General features: G+C 41.6%; 1 protein-coding gene across 1 annotated transcript; it reads left to right on the plus strand.

The window, feature by feature from the left end:
* Positions 1-1,235: 1,235 nt before the first annotated feature.
* On the plus strand, positions 1,236-11,176 carry aph1b (APH1B gamma secretase subunit). The gene is made up of 6 exons (XM_007907754.2): positions 1,236-1,448; positions 4,241-4,411; positions 6,112-6,185; positions 7,608-7,730; positions 8,999-9,126; positions 10,122-11,176. The coding sequence occupies exons 1-6, from the start codon at positions 1,336-1,338 to the stop codon at positions 10,287-10,289; spliced, it is 777 nt and encodes a 258-aa protein (XP_007905945.1). The 5' UTR covers positions 1,236-1,335; the 3' UTR covers positions 10,290-11,176.
* Positions 11,177-21,899: the final 10,723 nt, after the last annotated feature.

A 21,899-nucleotide genomic window follows, 5' to 3' on the forward strand; every position in this document is an offset into this window, starting at 1 on the left:
TGTTAAATTAGAAGTACATATAGTCCTCCTCCTCTGTATTTTGTGCTTTGACTTATTTAATGAGTTCAATTGTTTTAACTGTAGTATTGAGTTTTTCTGATCATCACTTGATTAAGCTTGTGGTCAGTGATGATTAATCTTTCAGAGATTGCTATTCATCCATTAGATGAAGTATCTTATTTGCATTTTACCGATGTTCAATATTCCCCAAAGATTTAAGCAGTAATTTCAGAGTTTAGATGATGTAACCATGAAATCTTTCCTGCAACTGCTTAACACAAACCTGGCATTGAACTTGGACATCCAGAACACTCTTTGTAGCTGGCACATAGCAAACATCTTTCCATCATGCTGAAGGCAGATGTTCGTCAAATAGTTGATGAGGAAAATCAAGGATTTGGGATAACAACTGGTGGAAGAAGGTACCTTGGGTTTCTGTACACAAGTTCATATATCCCAGGCCATGATTCCAGAGAGACTTGCAGAGAGGGAAACGTTATTGGGCCAACCAGTTGTGGTTTCAAGCCCAAGTCACTTGGAATTCATGGTACAGGTTACCAGTTCTGTAGCCTAGCGATGAGAGCGCGAGCCTTGCAAGCGAGAAGACCCGCGTTCGCTTCCCTGTTGTGGCGAAACCTTCGTCCACGTGTCTCTGTTTACGTAAGTAGCAGGAAATTGGTTGTTAGTCGATTGGTGGATCGCTTTTCCCAGAGCAATAATCCCTTCCCCGAATTTGGTGGCTCAATCCACCGCAGTGCGTGGGACCCCGCCGTGCGCGACTGGCTGCCGCGTTTCGCCTAAAAATATATGTGTAGCCCGTTCACTTCACAACATATCCCGCGGAGCGCTTCGAGACGTCCCAACGACATCGTAAGGCGCGGTATCAAATGCAACGGTTACATCATTGATCATTGCCACCGCTCAGCAATGGTTCGCCAGAGATGCCACCAACCGGTTTGGGTGAATGTTACCTTATTGCTCACGGGATGGGGGGGGGGGGTGTGGGGGGTGTGTGGGGGGGGGCAGAGAGCAGTGGCCCCGACTCAAACGTCACACACCACAGTGGGAGCAGGAGGTGCTTTGTGCCGGTCGGTAGGTGGCGCTGCGAGGCCGGAGCGGACCGCCGGGGGGCGCTGTGGGAGGAGTGAGGACCCGCGCGGCGGGAGAGAGGCAGAGAGCGCGGGAGGGAGCGGCCGCTGGGCGGCGCTGTGGGAGGAGTGAGGACCCGCGCGGCGGGAGAGAGGCAGAGCGCGCGGGAGGGAGCGGCCGCTGGGCTGACGGAGGCTGTGTCTGACCGCGGGCCCCCGGGCGGGAGGCGGCTGCAGCGACAGGAGGATGACGGCTGCCGTGTTCTTCGGCTGCACCTTCATCGCTTTCGGGCCCGTGTTTTCCCTTTTCCTCTTCACAATCGCCCGCGAACCGCTGAGGGTCATCTTCCTGATCGCGGGGTGAGACCACGGCCCCGTGTCCCCGCCACTGTACCCCCACAGTCTGTGTCCCCGCCACTGTACCCCCACAGTCTGTGTCACCGCCACTGTACCCCCACAGTCTGTGTCCCCGCCACTGTACCCCCACAGTCTGTGTCCCCGCCACTGTACCCCCACAGTCTGTGTCCCCGCCACTGTACCCCCACAGTCTGTGTCCCCGCCACTGTACCCCCACAGTCTGTGTCCCCGCCACTGTACCCCCACAGTCTGTGTCCCCGACACTGTACCCCCACAGTCTGTGTCCCCGACACTGTACCCCCACAGTCTGTGTCCCCCACTGTACCCCCACAGTCTGTGTCCCCGCCACTGTACCCCCACAGTCTGTGTCCCCGCACTGTACCCCCACAGTCTGTGTCCCCGCCACTGTACCCCCACAGTCTGTGTCCCCGACACTGTACCCCCACAGTCTGTGTCCCCCACTGTACCCCACAGTCTGTGTCCCCGCCACTGTACCCCCACAGTCTGTGTCCCCGACACTGTACCCCCACAGTCTGTGTCCCGCCACTGTACCCCCACAGTCTGTGTCACCGCCACTGTACCCCCACAGTCTGTGTCACCGCCACTGTACCCCCACAGTCTGTGTCCCCGCCACTGTACCCCCACAGTCTGTGTCACCGCCACTGTACCCCCACAGTCTGTGTCCCCGCCACTGTACCCCCACAGTCTGTTCCCGCCACTGTACCCCCACAGTCTGTGTCACCGCCACTGTACCCCCACAGTCTGTGTCCCCGCCACTGTACCCCCACAGTCTGTGTCACCGCCACTGTACCCCCACAGTCTGTGTCCCCGCCACTGTACCCCCACAGTCTGTGTCCCCGCACACTGTACCCCCACAGTCTGTGTCACCGCCACTGTACCCCCACAGTCTGTGTCCCCGCCACTGTACCCCCACAGTCTGTGTCCCCGCCACTGTACCCCCACAGTCTGTGTCCCCGCCACTGTACCCCCACAGTCTGTGTCCCCGCCACTGTACCCCCACAGTCTGTGTCCCCGCCACTGTACCCCCACAGTCTGTGTCCCCCCACTGTACCCCCCAGTCTGTGTCCCCCACTGTACCCCCACAGTCTGTGTCCCGCCACTGTACCCCCACAGTCTGTGTCCCCGCCACTGTACCCCCACAGTCTGTGTCACCGCCACTGTACCCCCACAGTCTGTGTCCCCGACACTGTACCCCCACAGTCTGTGTCCCCGCCACTGTACCCCCACAGTCTGTGTCCCCGACACTGTACCCCCACAGTCTGTGTCCCCGACACTGTACCCCCACAGTCTGTGTCACCGCCACTGTACCCCCACAGTCTGTGTCACCGCCACTGTACCCCCACAGTCTGTGTCACCGCCACTGTACCCCCACAGTCTGTGTCCCGCCACTGTACCCCCACAGTCTGTGTCCCCGCCACTGTACCCCCACAGTCTGTGTCCCCGCCACTGTACCCCCACAGTCTGTGTCCCCGCCACTGTACCCCCACAGTCTGTGTCCCCGCCACTGTACCCCCACAGTCTGTGTCCCCGCCACTGTACCCCCACAGTCTGTGTCCCCGCCACTGTACCCCCACAGTCTGTGTCCCCGCCACTGTACCCCCACAGTCTGTGTCCCCGCACTGTACCCCACAGTCTGTGTCCCCGCCACTGTACCCCCACAGTCTGTGTCCCCGCCACTGTACCCCCACAGTCTGTGTCCCCGCCACTGTACCCCCACAGTCTGTGTCCCCGCCACTGTACCCCCACAGTCTGTGTCCCCGCCACTGTACCCCCACAGTCTGTGTCCCCGCCACTGTACCCCCACAGTCTGTGTCCCCGCCACTGTACCCCCACAGTCTGTGTCCCCGCCACTGTACCCCCACAGTCTGTGTCCCCGCCACTGTACCCCCACAGTCTGTGTCCCCGCCACTGTACCCCCACAGTCTGTGTCCCCGCCACTGTACCCCACAGTCTGTGTCCCGCCACTGTACCCCCACAGTCTGTGTCCGCGCCACTGTACCCCCACAGTCTGTGTCCCCGACACTGTACCCCCACAGTCTGTGTCCCCGCCACTGTACCCCCACAGTCTGTGTCCCCGCCACTGTACCCCCACAGTCTGTGTCCCCGCCACTGTACCCCCACAGTCTGTGTCCCCGCCACTGTACCCCCACAGTCTGTGTCCCCGACACTGTACCCCCACAGTCTGTGTCCCCGACACTGTACCCCCACAGTCTGTGTCACCGCCACTGTACCCACAGTCTGTGTCACCGCCACTGTACCCCTACAGTCTGTGTCCCCGACACTGTACCCCCACAGTCTGTGTCACCGCCACTGTACCCACAGTCTGTGTCACCGCCACTGTACCCACAGTCTGTGTCACCGCCTGTACCTACAACCCGTGTCACCGCCTGTACCTACAGCCTATAACACTGACACTGCACCTACAGCCTATAAGACTGACAATGCACCAACAGGCTGCGTATAACACTGACACTGTACCAGCTTGTTACACTGTAGGTTACTGACCTACTGGTCGCCTGTTGCAGATACTGTAGCGACAGTGTCCATCGATTGATGTAAAAGAGATCAGCTCTCCGGCCCAAATCATTTGTCGATAAGTCCACGTTATTGGAAACTCCACTCCACCACGTTTAAACTTATTTATTCATATAGCGATGTGCCCGTGTGCAGACAGAAGGGAGGACGAGTTAGAAAAAGTTACTTTGCCTCGATATTAGTGGGCTGCGGGACTGGTTGTAACTTTTCAAGACGTCTGTTTTTTTTTTGTTTTCTAGGGCTTTCTTCTGGCTGGTATCGTTGTTGCTGTCATCCTTTGTGTGGTTCATTGCTGTTCAGATGAGTAACAAGAAAAATGCTTCCCTGCAGAAAGGCCTTCTCATTTTTGGAGTCATTTTATCAGTACTTCTTCAAGAAATCTTTCGCTTTGCTTACTACAAGCTATTGAAGTAAGAAAATGTTAGCCCACTTGGTTTTTTTTAACCTGAGTAATTGTTTTGAGTTAACTATTAACAGATTTTCAGATTAGTGAAATCAAATGTAAGGTTCTTTTCCATTCTTTGTACATGTTTTGCATGTTCCAGTGGGGGGATTCACAGAATTCTAGACGAGAAAGTTGTGTTGTAGAGTACCATTGTGCTAGATTTCACCATAACTGTGGGTTTTGAGTTATTATTAGTCAACTCTGGACAATCTGCTAAAGCTTTCCTCTGTCCCCTCCATCCCTCCTTATGAAAATGGCATTTCATAGAATTATACAGCACAGAAGGAGGCTATTCAGCCCATCGTATCCGTGCCTGCTCTTTGAAAAGAGCTATCCAAATCAATCCTCTCCCATAGCCTTGCAATCTTGTTCTCCCCAAATAATTATTTAAATTATTCAAACAAGTGAACAAGAATCACATGTTCTAAAGGTGCCCACAAGTCCTTTAATATCTCGCCCAAGTAACCACACTTATGTGTGAGCCTATCCTTGAGATCCTTGCCATTTTAGTCTATCACAACAAAGCCCAATCCAATCCTCAACTGACAGTCACACATGAATATTGATCAGAGGTCACAGGATAGAGATCAGAAGAGGGAAATCCTGTTTATTTCCTCTTTCCCCTCATTTCTGTATTGCAGGGAAAATACCATCCCAACTGAGATCTAACTGGCTATTTCCCAAGATCTAAACCTAATTATTAGATAATATGTACACTGTTTCATGTGGGGGACTTCCCTGTATTTTACTCATGCATAAAATACCCACACAGTTCAGTAACTGCGGTTACTGAAAATCCCCATCAGTGATTTGAGAGATATCTAGTATAATCTATTATGTAGTGGATGCTGGAGTAGTAGTCGATACTGAAAAGCCTCAGAGATCCCATCAATGCTCAGATCTCTGAAATGGTGGAAAATGCAGAAGGATTACTCCAGCGAGGTGCAATTTAAAAATCATGTTTGTGACAAGTACAATACTCTGAGGTTCCTTTGGGGTTGGGGGGGGGGTCAGTATAACATTCAACATTCAATAGATGACCGGTTTTCATAAAATTATGACTGAAAACAAATTGACCGATTTAATTGTAGGATCTTTTCAAAGAGCCGGCACAGACAAGCTGGACCGAATGGCCTCCTTCTGTGCTGTATAATTCTATGATTATGGTCTTTAAAGTCTGGAGGAAACCCTGATTTATAATGCATTCAAAGAGCTTTTGTCTGAAGAGCTCTATTGTGGCCAATCACTTTAGCCAGCAGCAGCCTGTCTCTGGTTGCTGCTTACAATCGTACCTATGAAAAGCCGTGGTCTCTTTTATATGCATGATAGGTTTTATTGTTAGAAGGAATCCAATTGCAACAACAGAACTTTTGTTTATTAGACTGTTAGTTTACGATTTCAAAGGATTTTTTCTTTCAAGTAGCACAACATATTACATAAGTAGACTTATAAATAAAGCCAAAATTGTTTTGTTAAGCATGCTCTATATCAAATTTATTCAGAGCTTTTTATAAGGATAATCTGTATGTCCCACATTGATACTCTGAATTTATGTTTGTATTATTTAAATCTGTATTATTTGGGTCCAGAGTTATAATATTTATAGATTTATTACAGTATAGATGTCTTTTGTTTACTTGAATTCTCTGTGCCTGAACCTTTCAGAAAGGCCAATGAAGGTTTATTGGCAATAAGCCGAGAAGAGGTGGTGCCCATTTCCATCAGACAGCTAGCTTATGGTAAGGTTGAATGATTCAGTCTCCCTTGCAAGAAGCAAGAAGCAAATACCTACTAAAAAGTAGCGTACTGTCAAACGTTTAATGCTGTGTGCGTCAAAGGGCTTGCATTTAAGTATTGTTAATTTATTGAGTATTGAATTTGCTTACAAAATGCACAGTCACTACAATTTACAGAATACTCTGTACATTTGGAACTTTGCGTCATTCTAATTCTAAATTTGTGCAATTCATATTCAAGCTTTATACTTTGATGTGCTTGAGAATATATGATTTGAGTGTTATTTCACATGCATTGTTCTTGGTTGTGAAATACATACGTGCTAAAGGTTTGTTGATTGCTGGGCCTGTCTCTCACCAGTATTTTATAATCCTCTCGTCACTCTATGCTCTCTTAAGTCATATGGATTCTCATGACAATTATCCTGCTGAAAATATGGGTAAACTGTATCACTCAGGTGGTATAGTGTTCCGTTTGCCTCTACTATCGCTGTTGTTTAAGTAAATGATACTAATATCTCAGAGCGCAAAACCAACCAAGATAGAAAGTGGTTGTCCTAAAGGATTGTCCCACCGAAGGCCTGTGCTGTTGCACATAGTTTAGTGGGTGGTCATCAAAGCAGCCTTTAAGTTCAATATTCAAAGAGGTTGATTCCAGGATCGAAGACCTCTTGAGCTCACGATCACTATTATATCAAGCCACTTCCCTTTGTGCCTGTGCCATGTTAAAATGATTTATTTAACTCCCTTTAGGTACCTGTGTTTCACGCTCTAGTCCCTGTCTTAGAGGTAGAGAAGGGAAGGCAATATATTCCAAAACTTATATTGCTGTGTAGCCAGCTTCAAGGAGGTGTGCAAAGTAACTTTCTGTTTCTGTTTCCCATGTGGGGAGGTTCTGTAGTAGGCCTCTGGTTGAAATTTCCCCCAGTATGAAAACTGGAGATATTTGTTATTTTAATACGTGAATGCAGAACTTAAACTGGTCTCGATATTCTTGGATTTGTAGATGAGCAAGAATCAAATATTTTACAAGTCAGGTGTTTGATTACATTGAAATGCTCATTGCAGCCATAAGACTCATAATTCTTAGGAAAATTATTATGGCAACTCAGGTGAATTAACTAAATGGAGACCAGAAAACAGTAACCAGATGAATAAAATGCTGAGAAACATGAGTTTAGTTTCAAGATCTTTGTGCAAGCTGTGGCTTCTTCTGAAGAAGGCACTTCCAATGCATCAATGATTATTTACAATCACCCACCCACTTACAAAGCAATATAATACATCCTCTTTAGCCAGACACTTAAAAGAGTACATGAGGAATGTGTGCCTGAGCAGATTTTTCTTTTAAAATCTGATGTTAAGTGACTTGTAATGTAATAGGATTGCTCTGCATTTTAAATGTGTGTCTGTTAATTGCTACAGTTTCAGGCTTGGGCTTCGGCATTATGAGTGGAGCCTTCTCAGTAATAAATATCCTCGCTGACTCTTTGGGTCCAGGCATTGTTGGCATTCACGGGGAATCGCCATATTACTTTCTTGTTTCAGGTACGTGAACAGCTGCTTTTCTTTGACGGTGTTTTAGTATGCTCTAAAACGGAGATAGAGAGTTAAATTTAGGTTACAAACGAGTTCTGCTTTCACATTCTGACCTGTAGTGTTTTACAGGCAGTCAGTCTACTCTGAAGTGCCCTCACCTTCTGCCGTTTCTGGGACACTGACCAATTTATCTGGAAGATTGTTAGGCTGGCAGGACACTGGGAGAAATTCCCTTTTCAAATTGTTTCATATGATCTTTGACATCCACCATAACAGGCCTTGGTGTAATCAGAATACAGTACTCCCCTCTTTATGGCACTGTAGGGACAGCCTGAAAGCTGAAAGCTCAATTCGTGATTGAGGGCTTGAACCTGGAATGTTTTAGTCCAAGCAAGGGAACAATGTGCTGACCGAACGGACACCAATTGACTGCTGTAATTTGTTAACATACATTGAACTGCAGAGGGCAGTATCAAACCATAAATGCCTTTCAAATGCAGTTTGTGAGCAATTTAAATTAATTCCTGCAAAACTCCAGATCCGCTTACATAAGGCAGATTTGCCCCCCAAAAAAGACGTTGCATTTCAGTCGGAATGTGCGGTGCCGAATGGAAAGAAACTGACTCATTCTCCGGTTTCCTGTTTGTTCCTAGTGTTGGCTGCATTGATGGGAGGTTATGGTAACCACTTGGCCAATTTTTTACTAGCATAGCCTTTATTTTTCTTAAATCTGCAAGAGAGAGTGCAGAAACATTTGTAGAAAACCCTATCCTAGGTTCTCAGTCTCGATTCCACTGCTGCTATATTCACACAGTTCTTCTCAGCTGAAGCATGTCTCTTCAAAAGAGCCAGCACAGGTATGATGGGCCAAATTGCCTTCTTCTGTGCTGTAGTATTCTATAATACTATCAATCAGCCTAGACCCTCCACCAAACAGGTTTGTGTGAATTCAGAAATATGTAGCCTCGGAGGCTCCAATTGAAAATCAATGCATGGTATTTCCTCAGTGATTGGATAGAGTGAGCAGAACCTAGATGAACCAACCAGTCTATTGGTGGGTGGCTGAGAACATAGCCTGGATTTTAGGGAGTGTTGCTTTTGTGTAGCTGAGAAAAGGAATCAACAGAACAGATATAAACCATCTCCTGGGATGGTGAGTTACTGTATGGTTACCCAACTATCAAACCAAAGATACTGGTGCTTCATTTGTTTGTATCATTTTAAAAATACCTAGATTTCCAATGAAAAAATAACTATATTAACCACTTTTGTTCTAGCATTTATGACTCTGGCCATCATTCTGCTGCACATGTTCTGGGGAATCATTTTCTTTGATGCTTGTGAGAAGAGGAAATGGTGGGCGGTGGCAGCAGTCGTCTTGAGTCATCTATTAGTGTCCAGCGTGGTAAGTCGTATAGTAATGTATTAGAATACAATGACAAAGTCTTCTGCTAAAACTCTATATTGTACAAACAAAAAATGGATTTAAGAAAACACTAAATAGCACAAATTTTAAAATAAAATATTTGGAAATTTTAGGTTTAATTATCCCTCAAGAAAAAAACAATAATAAATCGGTCACTTCAATCCACGACTGTTTGTGGGACACTGCTGTGCGCAATTGGCTGCCGCATTTCGCCCACAAATATACAGTCAATTCACTTTACAGTCTATTCTGTGAAGTGGTTTGAGACGTCTAAAAGACGTGAAAGCGCTATATCAAATGCAAGGATTATTATATACAAATTATTTTTGTTTAGGGGTTCCTTTTGCTTTTCTCATATTCATCTTTATTGTTTTTAATTAGTGTATCTAATGAAATGCCTTGTTAAATTGGAAGCATGAATGACTAAATGAGCTGTGTTCCTTTAATACTTTAATCCATTATGCAAGATTTCTAAAGACACATTGAGAACATTTCATTAATCCTCCTTGTGTTCATTGCATACTGAGTCCTGTAGTTTAGTGGTTAGAGCACTCGCCTTGGAAGTGAGAGCACCTGGGTTCGAATCCCGGGCAAGCCGTAATGTTGGGCAAGTTCCCTTACTCCACATACCTCTGCTTACTTAGCAGTAAGTAGGAACCCAGTTGTTAGTCAAGTGGAGGATTGCTTTTTCAGGGGGTAATATCCCTTTGACAAAAAATTAATAATTTGGTCACTCAATCCACAACTGTTTGTGGGACATTGCTGTGTGCAATTGGCTGCCATGTTTTGCCTACAAAATATACGGTTAATTCACTTTACAGTAAGCTCTGTGAAGCACTTGGAGACGTCTCGAAGACGTAGATAAGGTGCTATATAAATGTAAGGATTATTATTATTATCGTTACTGTTTCAGGATTGTGCAATGGTGCATTGTTAAATATTCTACATGTTTTTTTCTTATCCTCTTCATACAGACATTTGTGAATCCTCAGTATGAAGGAAGCCTGATACCGGCATATATTGTTTTGTTTGTCATGGGCATCTGGGCGTTTATTACTGCTGGGGGTTCAGTTCGGAATCTCAAACTTTGTGTAACCTGCAGCGATAAAGACTTTCTTTTGGCGAACCACAGAGCCAGATAATGTTTGGAACCAAGATATTCTTTCAGTACTACTGTCATTGATAATGGAGGGCAGAATCTGGAATACTGCAGAGTCCAATACAATGTGTATTGCACTCCCCCGTCCCTCCCATATTATGTATTGATGTATTTAGTAAGTTCTGTAATTTAAAACTTAGCTCAGGGCACACTCTGTACATCCAGAATGACTCTTTGTTTATAATTCTGTATGCCTATAGCTAGTGTAGCCGGAATATGAATGTCTTGACAGATTTGTTGGCCTAATGGCTTCATGCTGGTGCTATTGATGTGGCGGCTGCTTTGTGCTAATGTGACATGAACAAGATTCAAAACTGTAGAGATTCATGTCATCCAGATTGCATTTGTTCAAATCTCTATACGTTTCTGGGGATAAAGGGTTAAAACTAATAGTTGTAAAGCTCCCTTTTCGGTGAATTCGTTTTCAAATGTTTTTCAGGCAAATGTATGACTTCACTGGAGGTTTAACTTATTTTGGAAAATATGTTTTTTTTGGACAGTTAGTTCTTTACAAATATCTTGGTAAGTGTTTTTATATATTATGTAACTTTATCAGGATTGAAGACCAAACTATTTCTCAAAGCCAAAATCGCAGCCTTTGAATTTATATAAATGGTTGATTTTGTACTGGAACAAATATGTACATTTTGCTCTGTTTGTAAAATCTAGGTTATATAATTATTGTTATTACTAATTATTTAATATGCTGTTAGAAATCCTTTTTTTCATTTCAATGAACATATCTGGCTAATGTACTGATAATATTGATAGATAGCTATGTGCTTAATATACCCCAGTGCCGTAACACTAAAGAACTGATTTTTATTATATGGCTGTCTCAGACTTTTTGCATTAAAGCGTTCAAATTAACCTTATTTCTCATTGAAGTTTCTGAAATGAAACAATATACAAAACTGGAAAAAACAATTACAATGTAGGTTACTGGTCCCATTTTCTAAAGACCAATTTTCTGTTATACTCTGTCTGACACATGAGGAAATCACCATGCTTAAGAGTATCCAAACAGGACTGAGAGTTCCACGTATATATTACACCAGCCACTACTGATTTGAACGTGAATGGAAGAACTTAAATGTTGCTGTCATTTTTGTACCTTTTATAAGTAACAGCCGATTAACCTGCATTATTTCTAGCACCCAGATACATTAGTTTGCATTTTGCACAAGGACTGCTGTAATCGAGTACAATTTGTCTGTTTAGTTCGTAAATCTCTGTAGAAATCTCTCACCTCCTTAGGTCATTCTGTAATCTAGCATTGCTCTGCAAATATATTATTCTTACATTAGTGCATTAATACACAAAATAGACAATCCAATTGTAATAATTACCTTTTATTTCCTGTTTTTGTAGCCAATTATTGTGTGATGGACTTTATCAGTTGCCCTTTGAAAATGAATTTGAAACATTTAGCATTATCCATCAGCTCTCTTACATTCTTTGAGGATTACAATGCCTTTTATAGGCATAAACCCTTTGTAACTTACTAGTGTTTTTCTGCTGCAAATAATAAGCTAACTCAGCTATTATTCCTGGAATCATGCGTCTGATTATATTTAAATGCTGAATGTAGTACAATGTTCAAGTCTTTTGATACTGATTCTGTTCATGACTTGTGGAAATTTCTGCTACAGCATCTTAACTTCATTGCACAACTGCGTATGTCATCAAATTCTGTTGCTGCAAACAAGACAGAAAGGGTTCTGCTGTGGATACCTGTGTTTTGCTACTTGTTCGTTATGGGGTTAGCACATTACAGTAAGAATGTAATTGTCTTCATTAAAAGAAGCTCATTCATTTAATAGGGCTGTGCGTTTAGCACACAGGGTGGGCAACTGAATCTTTTAGAGACTTACTGAAATTCATAATTACAATTTAATTGTGTCATATGATGTCCTACAGCTGGTCAGTTAAATTAACCCAGTATTTTAGTATGTAATATGCTGGTACTCAAAACCTTTGTTTTACCATTTTACAGTACAGCTCTGACAAAACCAGATTTTCGAACAATTTTTACACTTAAAAGATTTCTCCAGTCAACCTCTATGTTATAGAGTTCTCTGCATTTTTTCAAATATAAGGTGCTCCCTCCACTCAGCGTCATCTGGCCTGCTCCATATCCCTGCCTGTTCCTGTCCCTGGCCTGCTCCGAGTCCTTACCAGCCCCACCATCGGCAGTCGGGGCTTTCTGCCCCCACCCTTTGGAACTCCATCCCACAGTCCCTTCGCCTCGCCCCCTTCCTTTGCCTCCAAATGGCCCATCTCAAGAGCTTCATCTTTGACCATGCCTTTGTTCACCCTCCTACTTTCACCTCTCCTGATCCCAAGCCCCAGCTCGGGTGCAACTCCAGAACTCTCCAGGATCTTGGGACATCCTCCCGACATGAAAGTTGCTACATAAATGTAATTTGTTGTTGTGCTCCATGTTTTTGTCGCACAGCAGTTTAAAATTGTATATATGTGTTATTATTGTTGACGCCGACCTGTTTAGAAAGATTAGTCCTGGTCAGTAATGCATCCTTTGATTTTAATGTTGCAATCTTCTGAGATCTGGAATAATGCTGATCTTAACTCTACATAATGACAGAAGGAAAAAACAGACCTCTTGGATATGTCAACCACAGAACTTTTACTCCGTGAATAGACCTGACAAGGCAGCTTCAGAAAACTGCTGACCAAGAAAATAAGGAATTGAAGAACATCTTCACTGAGTAGAAATCAGTTTAAATTATTTTAAGACAGATGTCTGAAAAGGGAAAATTGAATTGAACTTACTATAATGTTTCCCTTTTTTTCTCTCCATCCCCACCCCCACAGCCCCATTTAGTACTATTCTCAATTAAGAATATTGAAATATATCTAAGTAACAGAAACAAAATAATTATGGTAACACCTAACAACAGGCAGTGCTACAGATTTTAATTTACTTCCCAAACCAAATTATATTTGATCTCACACTCAGAGGCAGGTTGGTGCACATGCATCTTAACAATGATTCACTGCTCAGTAACCCTTTAAATGATTGTGTTTTTAATGCTATTTGCAATCCAATCAAAAGAAAAGAATAAGACTAATGCACCGCAACATCCTTCCTGAAGTGAGTGGACCAATATTGAACACGGTACTCCAGTTGCAGTCTAAAACATTAGGGGATTTTATTTTTAACAGACCCAATATCTGGACAGTAAAGTGTTTCTCCTAACTCAGGACCTTTTTGAGTATGAGCATGTGAAATTATTCTGTGCGTCCTGCTCCTCGATGACACTACTGCGCACTCTCAAAAGTTTTGCTGGGCCCTGCACTGGCTTCTCGTTTGTCCCTGACAATTCCATCTCATGTCATTTGAGCCACTTAATATTTATCTCCGGATACCACCCCTCACACAGGCATTGCAGTTCCACTTTCATGTCTTTGGGTTCAGACAAGTGGGTCGTAAGGTTCTGACCAAAGGCCGATAACTGTCAAGGTAACTAAAATGAACATTCCAAGTAATTGCAGCGTGCGTCTGTGTTTTGCTACCTTTGTGTTCACCAGGGGTTGGAGAGATGGTAAATAGAATTTTTTTTTGCAGTGGAGGCACATAGTATAATCATCCACCACTCAGATGAAGTATGACGTGGACTTGCTGCTAATCAAAAATTCCCTGACTGTGCCCCAACACTTGACTGTGCCTGAGCGACACAGTGTCAGGCAGGAGGATTAACTACAAGACTGAAAGGTAAAGAAAGGGAAGGTGGGAGATCTATGATAGGTCTGGTCTCACTTGGAGTACCGTGTGTACTACTTTGGTGCCTTAGTACAGTAGGAACATCGTGACATTGAATTACCGAAGGAGATTGTAGGACTGATTGTGTCAATCAAGAGGGAATTTGACAGCTATTTGGCAAAAAAAGTCGATAAAAGGATGTGAGAGAAAGGTGGTGCATGACTTTTTTTTCAGGCATGTAGTGGTCTTTTGTCTTTATGGATAGTTTTCTGCAGTTAACTTGTATCCACTTGTATCACAAGAGATCAAAGGACTGAACCCCATTGCAGCTCAAAAGATAAAAAGACTACATTCAGTTGTGTTGATTCTTTCTTCAAATTGATTGCTACAAAACCCTGTCTTGGTTCATCAGTATTGACCGAAAACACTTTTAAAGCAACTAATTTCTTCTATTTCTATGATTTTCCAAATATCACAACTTCAATGCCACAAATGGAACCTTTTATCCCCTCACAATCTCTATGTTAATGCGCTGCTTATACAAACTAGTTATTAAACTGATTAATTAATGATAATTAAATAATTTACATATCATTAAAAATACTTGGGAGCATGTGAATAACAAGTAAACTTTATGATCTATTACAAGAACTCAGTGCTACATATAGACATTAAAGAAGATATCTTAGTTTAAAACTATTTGGAAGCAGAAATAACCATTATTATATCAGTCCATATGAATCCATATTTGTTAGTTCATGGTTTGGCCCCAAAAAATGATAAGTAAATTGGAAAATAATTTAAAGGATTTTAATGTGACTTGCTGTTTATTTAATCGTAAATTATGTAACCTAAAGCAATATTTTACCAGTCCATGTGAAAATTGTATTGAATATTCATTTTACTTTGTACTAGAATAAATTCTGTTAAACTCTGCAAAATGCAGCTCAAGATAACTGTTTATTATATTATTAAAGGATTAAAATAAATGATAATAAGTGAACCATGGTATTTGTATCTTGCCACACTTTTTTAAAGATCGTTAATCTGAAACAGTTGGTATTTTGTTCCAGGGTAATGATATCTAGGTGTAAATTTCCCTCAAAAATGCAAGGTAAGGCAGGAATCCACATTGTAGTTTTTAATCTGCATATTATTTTGGTCAAAGAGCTGGAGGTTAATAGTTTTGTTCATGCATTATAAATAATATCCTAGTAAATTCCTAAAGTATCGAAATGATGTGTTGTCTTTGGTCAATTAACAGCTGGACCCCAGCAATTTTGAAATGCATTGAATAAATATTTTATGATTGTGAACTTGAGAGTGAATATAAATAAATCATGGTTTGCAATCCCCAATGATTCAAGGAATTAAACTGGCATTGGGTGCTGTAAACATGAAGAGGTTAGAAGCTATGTGAATTAATCAAGTAAATGTAACTTGACAATTTCATAAAAGTTTTATAAAATCCAAGGCAACAGAATGAGGAAGAGAAATTAAGTTGAAGGGCAATTGAAGCCAACTCTACAAATCTTTATGGCAAAAGTCGCTTTGGAAAAGATTGCAACACATTTCTTCTTAGGAGAGTTTTATCCCTCTGAGAGTCCGCATTGAGGGAGTGTTTCAAAGCGGAGTTGAGAATGAAGATTGTCAGAAGTGTTATAAATTCCTCTATGAAGATTTTAAATAAAATGCGAGATGGGTTACTTTGGAGATTCCATGTGGGTTTGTAAGAACCACTCTGTCCTAAATTGTTCTGAGAAAAACAAAGGTAAAACCATTTCTTAATCTGATCTTCTACTATTTTTAAGAACGATGTTTATCTGAGCTTATTGTGCAACTGAATGATTGTGTAAAGTTTCTACTACTTTTAGGGTTATAAAAAGAAAATTCTGAGTTGGAGAATTTTTACAAAAATAGCAAAGCCATTAGCATAGCAATATAACCCTGAACATACAACTCATAGAATCATAGAATCGTACAGCACAAAAAAGAGGCCATTCGGCCCATCGAGTTTGTGTCGGCTCTGAATAGAGCAATGTAATGTCAATCCCACTCCCCAGCCTTTTCCCCATAACCCTGCAAACTCGTCCTCCTCAAATACCCGTCCACCGCGTTTTTAAAAGTAGTTATCTAATCGGCCTCGACCACCCTTTCAGGCAATGCGTTCCAGATTCGAACAACTTGTTGCGTGAAAAAATGTCTTCTCACCTCCCCTCTGCTTCTTTTAGAAACTATTTTGAATCTGTGACCTCGAGTTACCGACACACCCACCAGTGGAAACAGTTTTTCCCTTTCTAACCTATCAAATCCCCTCATGATTTTGAAGACCTCTATTAGGTCTCCTCGTAACCTCTGCTCCAATGAGAATAATCCTAACCTCTCCAGCCTTTCCTCATAATCAAGGTCCCTCATTCCTGGTACCATCCTCGTAAATCTCTGCACCCTTTCCAATGCCTTCCCATAGTGTGGTGCCCAGAACTGGGTGCAGTATTCTAACTAAGGCCCAACCAGTGTTTTATATCGGTTAATCATCACCTCCTGATTCTTGTACTCTATGCCCCTATTTATAAAGCCTAGTATCGCATATGCTCTTTTTACAGCTTTATCTACCTGTCCTGCCACCTTCAAGGATTCATTTACCTGAACCCCCGGGTCTCTCTGTTCTTTTACCCCCCCTTAAGATTGTATTACCAGCCTATATTGCCTCCCCTCATTCTTTCCACCAAAATGCATTACCTCGCATTTCTCCACATTGAAATTCATCTGCCATGTGTCTGCCCATTTTACCATTCTGTCTATGTATTCCTGCAGTTGGCTATTATCCTTCTCACTGTTTACTACCCTACCTAACTTTGTGTCGTCTGCAAACTTGGAAATGGTACTCTCTATACCCAAGTCCAGATGATATGGGATGAGCATGCTAATATTCTTTAAAACTTATGAGAACAATCTGTATCATGCTTAATGGCCAAATCAGTAGGAATGAGTCATCTGGATATAGGATCATTTATATTTAACTGGAATAGTAAAACTGCTGATTGGACAAGTACTAAAGCACATCATTAATGGATGAACTAGGACACTGGAACACGTGTATGTTTATGTACAATATTTGTTGAACCATGTTAAGCTGTGGAATAATATAGATTAAAAAAATCTACAAATGTTGATGTGAACATTATCTGAGATTGACTATTTTAGTGTTGTTGCATATCTTTGTTTTGAAGTACTGGAGTGAAACTAATTGAATTATGAAATAATTATGTTTTGTTTAGTTTTCTGAAATGTTTTGGGGATTTTTGGTGTTGTTTACCAATAATGCACAAATTATTCATTGGTTTGTCATTTTTAGAGCATTGCAAGGGCTTGACACAAACTGTGCATAACTCAAATCCTCTACTAGTGAGAGCAAGGTCACTCTGCACTGTTACAATTATAATTGATATGATTTAAGTGACATATTAATCTTGCCTTTCTAAAGTGTAAATAAGCTATAAGGCAGCTGAAATAAGTGCTCTCAATACAGTAATTTGTTTACTTAAAGAGAGCTAGAAAAATGTCTACACCTCTGAACTATTTAATTGCCAGTTACTGTCATTGAAGGCAGATGATCTCATTAGTTGGAATGTTTAATTCCCCGTGATAGACAATAACACAGGAATAGATGTTGTTCAGTGTTCATTCAAGGGTTCTATTTACCCAACCATTGTTATTAAAAGGCTGAGAACCACATATGGGTTGATAAGATACGAAATGACCCTTACATAACACAAAAAGAAAATGAAATGGCAAATATAAAACTCATCCTACCAGAAACTGAGTGAATAAATGTTAATATGAAGACTACAGAGAGAGACAGTGGCTTGTGCGGAGGAAATCTCCAGGGCAGCCTTGAAGAACCAAATAGCCTGTTTCTGTGGTGTAATAATTCAATGATTTTCTGTTTCAGAAGCGCAGACCTGCTATGTGAACCAAAGCTTTTGTTGTTTCTACTCCTGGCACTCAGTATTTATCTTAGAATATCCAAGAGTGAGAACTTTGTTAATGTTTCTTTAAAGCATCAAATGCAAGGATTAATGGTATTATTCAAATTAATGGGAAAGCCATTCGCTCTATTTTATCACCTGTGATGTGTGACACTGTATTTGGTTTAGGCAAGCACATTGCTACACATGACTTTTCAGTTCAATTACCAATAAAACGAATTAATTAACTCACAGTAATTGCTTTGTTTTTTTCCCCTCTATTTACTGTGAAATCAAATTAGCGGCATGCTAACGTGGTTTCTGATGCAAGTTGCCCTTGCATTCTCTTTATATGATTCATTGTTAATTAAGTCATTAGACAAACATTTGAAGAATAAATGTATGAATGAAATGGTTTGCAGAATTAAAATCACAAGATTGCTTTGGATGAAGAAAGCCCTTTCGCCCATCTGATCTCAGTCGCTCCAGAATATCCACTCTACCATCTTCCCATCACAGAATCAAGCTGCTATTTAAATGAATCCAGTGTCTTGGCCTCAACCACCATTTCTGGCAATCTGTTCCAGATGTTAATTACCTTCTGAGTAAAGAAAAATATCCTGGTTCGCTGTCCTGATATTTCCCTTTGCAACTCTAAACCTTATGTCCTCTTGGTCTACTGTCTTGGTGCATCCTAAAGTATTGTTGCAGTTTTACTTTTTCAATCCCATTTAAAATTACATATTTTAAATCTCTATGAGGTCCCCTTCTGTATTGTCTTCCTTCAGACTAAAGAGCCCCATCTTGTCTAATCATTGCTCCTAGCTCATTCCTCTAATGCTGGGGATTATCCTCGTTGCTCTCCTCTGCACTGCCTGAATAATCTCTATGTCACAATGACCCGAACTGAACGAGTTTACTCCTATATTCTTTCTGATTCCAGCCATACCACTGTTGAGGTGTGTCAAAGAAAAGCTGTAAGCTTGCCCCTTGTGAAGAATGGAAATAGGAAGGAATAGCCCATCCTAGCCATTGCTCTGCTCATCTTGAAAGCAATGGGAAACCAAGCACGCAGTACAGTCTCACAACAGAGAAGAGGTGAATGATTAACTAACCAAAGGATTATTAGCCAGAAACTTCTCTTTTTGAATAGTTTAGCATTCACCTGAAAAGGCAGACAGGACCTCAGTTTAACATCTTATATAAAACTTGTTTCCTTCAACAATGCAGCATTCTGCTATTCTAGACAGAGAGTGCGTTGGAAAATCAGTCAAGACTAAGCTAAATCATGACTGGGGGACTTAAAATCATCATTTGAAGTGGAGCAAAGTTGGACATAATTCACTTGTGGCAATTTAAGCTTCTTTGACAGAGACTATGTTGAAAAAATCTCAATGTGAATGCATTTCTTCTTCAGGTAGTTGAAGCAGAAAGATTAATTTATGCTTTGTCAAGTTATCTATGCATCTTTGATATGCTATGAATAGGGGTTCTGTTTGTTCCCAAAACTCCAGGCTGAGTAATGTTGACTCAGTCTACATCAATGTCATAAAATCAAATTTTGTTAATGATGGACTTGTTTGGGCTGTGTTGTTTATCACTGTGGAAAATCTTGCTACGGTTGTACTATTGTTGATAAGGGCTAATGTTTCATAAATCTTGATAGAATTAAGGACAAATGTAATCTCTGATGATTTACCTTGTTTTTTGATTTACCTTGTTTTTCTTCAACATTTTGCTATTGCTGCAAAGACTGCTCAATAATGTCAGCACATTGTTGTTGGTTTGTGTACAATGTAAACTCAATTCGTACAATTTAAGTTCAGAGCAAGAATAAGACTGGGTAATTCAGTCCATTCAGTTTATGTTGGTGCACTTAAGTTGAGAATAAGTTTCTGCTTTATCTCATTCTTCATCCAATTGGCCTTTCATCTGGGATCCTGGACAGTAAGTGTGACAGTCCAGTGCTGGGAGCGTGCTGTCTTCTGAAAGGATATTAACCCCAGCCCACCTCTATCTATTCAGGTGGATGTTAGGATTCCATAGCAGAAGGGAATTTCTCCTGTCATCGTGGCCAACAATCCCCTGGAAAAATTGCACCTCATGGCTAGTTTAGGTGATATGCTGTGCACAAATTGGCTTGTTTTTTGCCTAGACACTACTCTGAAGTGAAATTCCTTTAAAGTGCTTTGAGATGTTCCAGTGTTATAGGTGCCTCATCAAATGATAGGTTTATTATTTTTAGCTCCCCTACTGGCATGCCACCCAACCCGGCATGGACGGTGCTATATAAATGCAAGTAGTTGTTGTACTTCTACCCTGACAGAACTAAGTTACAACAGCATATACTCTGCATTTAGATGACAGATGAGTTTCAAAATTACTTGTTAGGTGACTTCTAATAATAATACTTGCATTTGATATAGTGCTTTTTACGTCTTCTAGACGTCTCAAAGCGCTTCACAGAATATGCTGCAAAGTGAATTACCATATATTTGTGGGCGAAAACACTGTGACTCAGAGCCAAACAGTGAGTAATGTAGTCCTCTTAGCACATGGCATGTTTGTTCAATTTCAAATACTTTGCCTGTCACTCTAGTTAACATCAATAACAACTTGTATTTATATAGCACCCCTTGCACAGGGTAGTGTCCCAGAGTGCTTAAAATAAATTATTGTACTTTAGATTAGAACAAGGCAGGATTAAGTTAATGGTAGGGCCAGAAATTGAATACATCCATCGGAAGAATGACCTTCAGCTCATAAAAATGAATTAAAACAAGAACATTTCCTTTTGCCAGAAGGGTAGGCAAGGTCGCACAAAATACCAGTAATGCAGGCATGAAAATGAATGAATAAACAAATCTAATACATTAAAGTGACACTTTGCTCTTTATTAAACTTCAACACTAGTTTGACAGTTTTAAAAGTACAGAACAAAGACCGTGTTTAAAAAGCATCAACACTTATTGCTGGAATCATCAGATATTCAGGATCAGAGCCTGAAAATTGCTTCATCTCCATATTTGTCAGAAACATCTTAAATCTATCCAGGTTTCAACTAAATCTTACAAAAATACACTGCTTTTTCCTTCCTTGTATTTAATAAATTACATTCTTGCATTCTTTTAAACTGAAGTTAAACACTGTACAGCACTGCAATGTCTGGAATATACTGTATTTACACTGTCTGCATTATTCCAAAAGAAATCTAGACAGTTTTGAATTTGATGTATTCACTGAACCTTAAAAAAACTTTAGCTGACTTAACATTATGTAGACAAAAAAGTTTGCTGAACAAAAAAAAGTTTGGAACAAACACATTTTTTTGTATTATTGAGCAAGGAAGGAATGGGTTTAAAAGTCCCGAAGAAAGTGGTAAAACGCATTACAAGGTGATCTCAATCCCAAGGCAGTATTCATCTGAAACTCAGACAAGATCTTTAATTGCCCACAAATCAGACTCGACCAGAAAGAAAGTCAACAGGAAGTGGCTTGTGCTCACCTCTTGGGACACTTTTGTGCTCCTATGTCAACAATAACAGGAAGAAATGACTGTGGGTATCACAAAGGGGTTAAGACATATAAAGAGAAAGTAGATTGGGATCCTGGACAGTAAGTGTGACAGCCCAGTGCTGGGAGCGTGCTGTCTTCTGAAAGGATATTAACCCCAGCCCACCTCTATCTATTCAGGTGGATGTTAGGATTCCATAGCAGAAGGGAATTTCTCCTGTCATCGTGGCCAACAATCCCCTGGAAAAATTGCACCTCATGGCTAGTTTAGGTGATATGCTGTGCACAAATTGGCTTGTTTTTGCCTAGACACTACTCTGAAGTGAAATTCCTTTTAAAGTGCTTTGAGATGTTCCAGTGTTATAGGTGCCTCATCAAATGATAGGTT

Source organism: Callorhinchus milii, unplaced genomic scaffold, assembly GCF_018977255.1.
Source record: "Callorhinchus milii isolate IMCB2004 unplaced genomic scaffold, IMCB_Cmil_1.0 Scaffold26, whole genome shotgun sequence".
NCBI classification, from domain to species: domain Eukaryota; kingdom Metazoa; phylum Chordata; class Chondrichthyes; order Chimaeriformes; family Callorhinchidae; genus Callorhinchus; species Callorhinchus milii.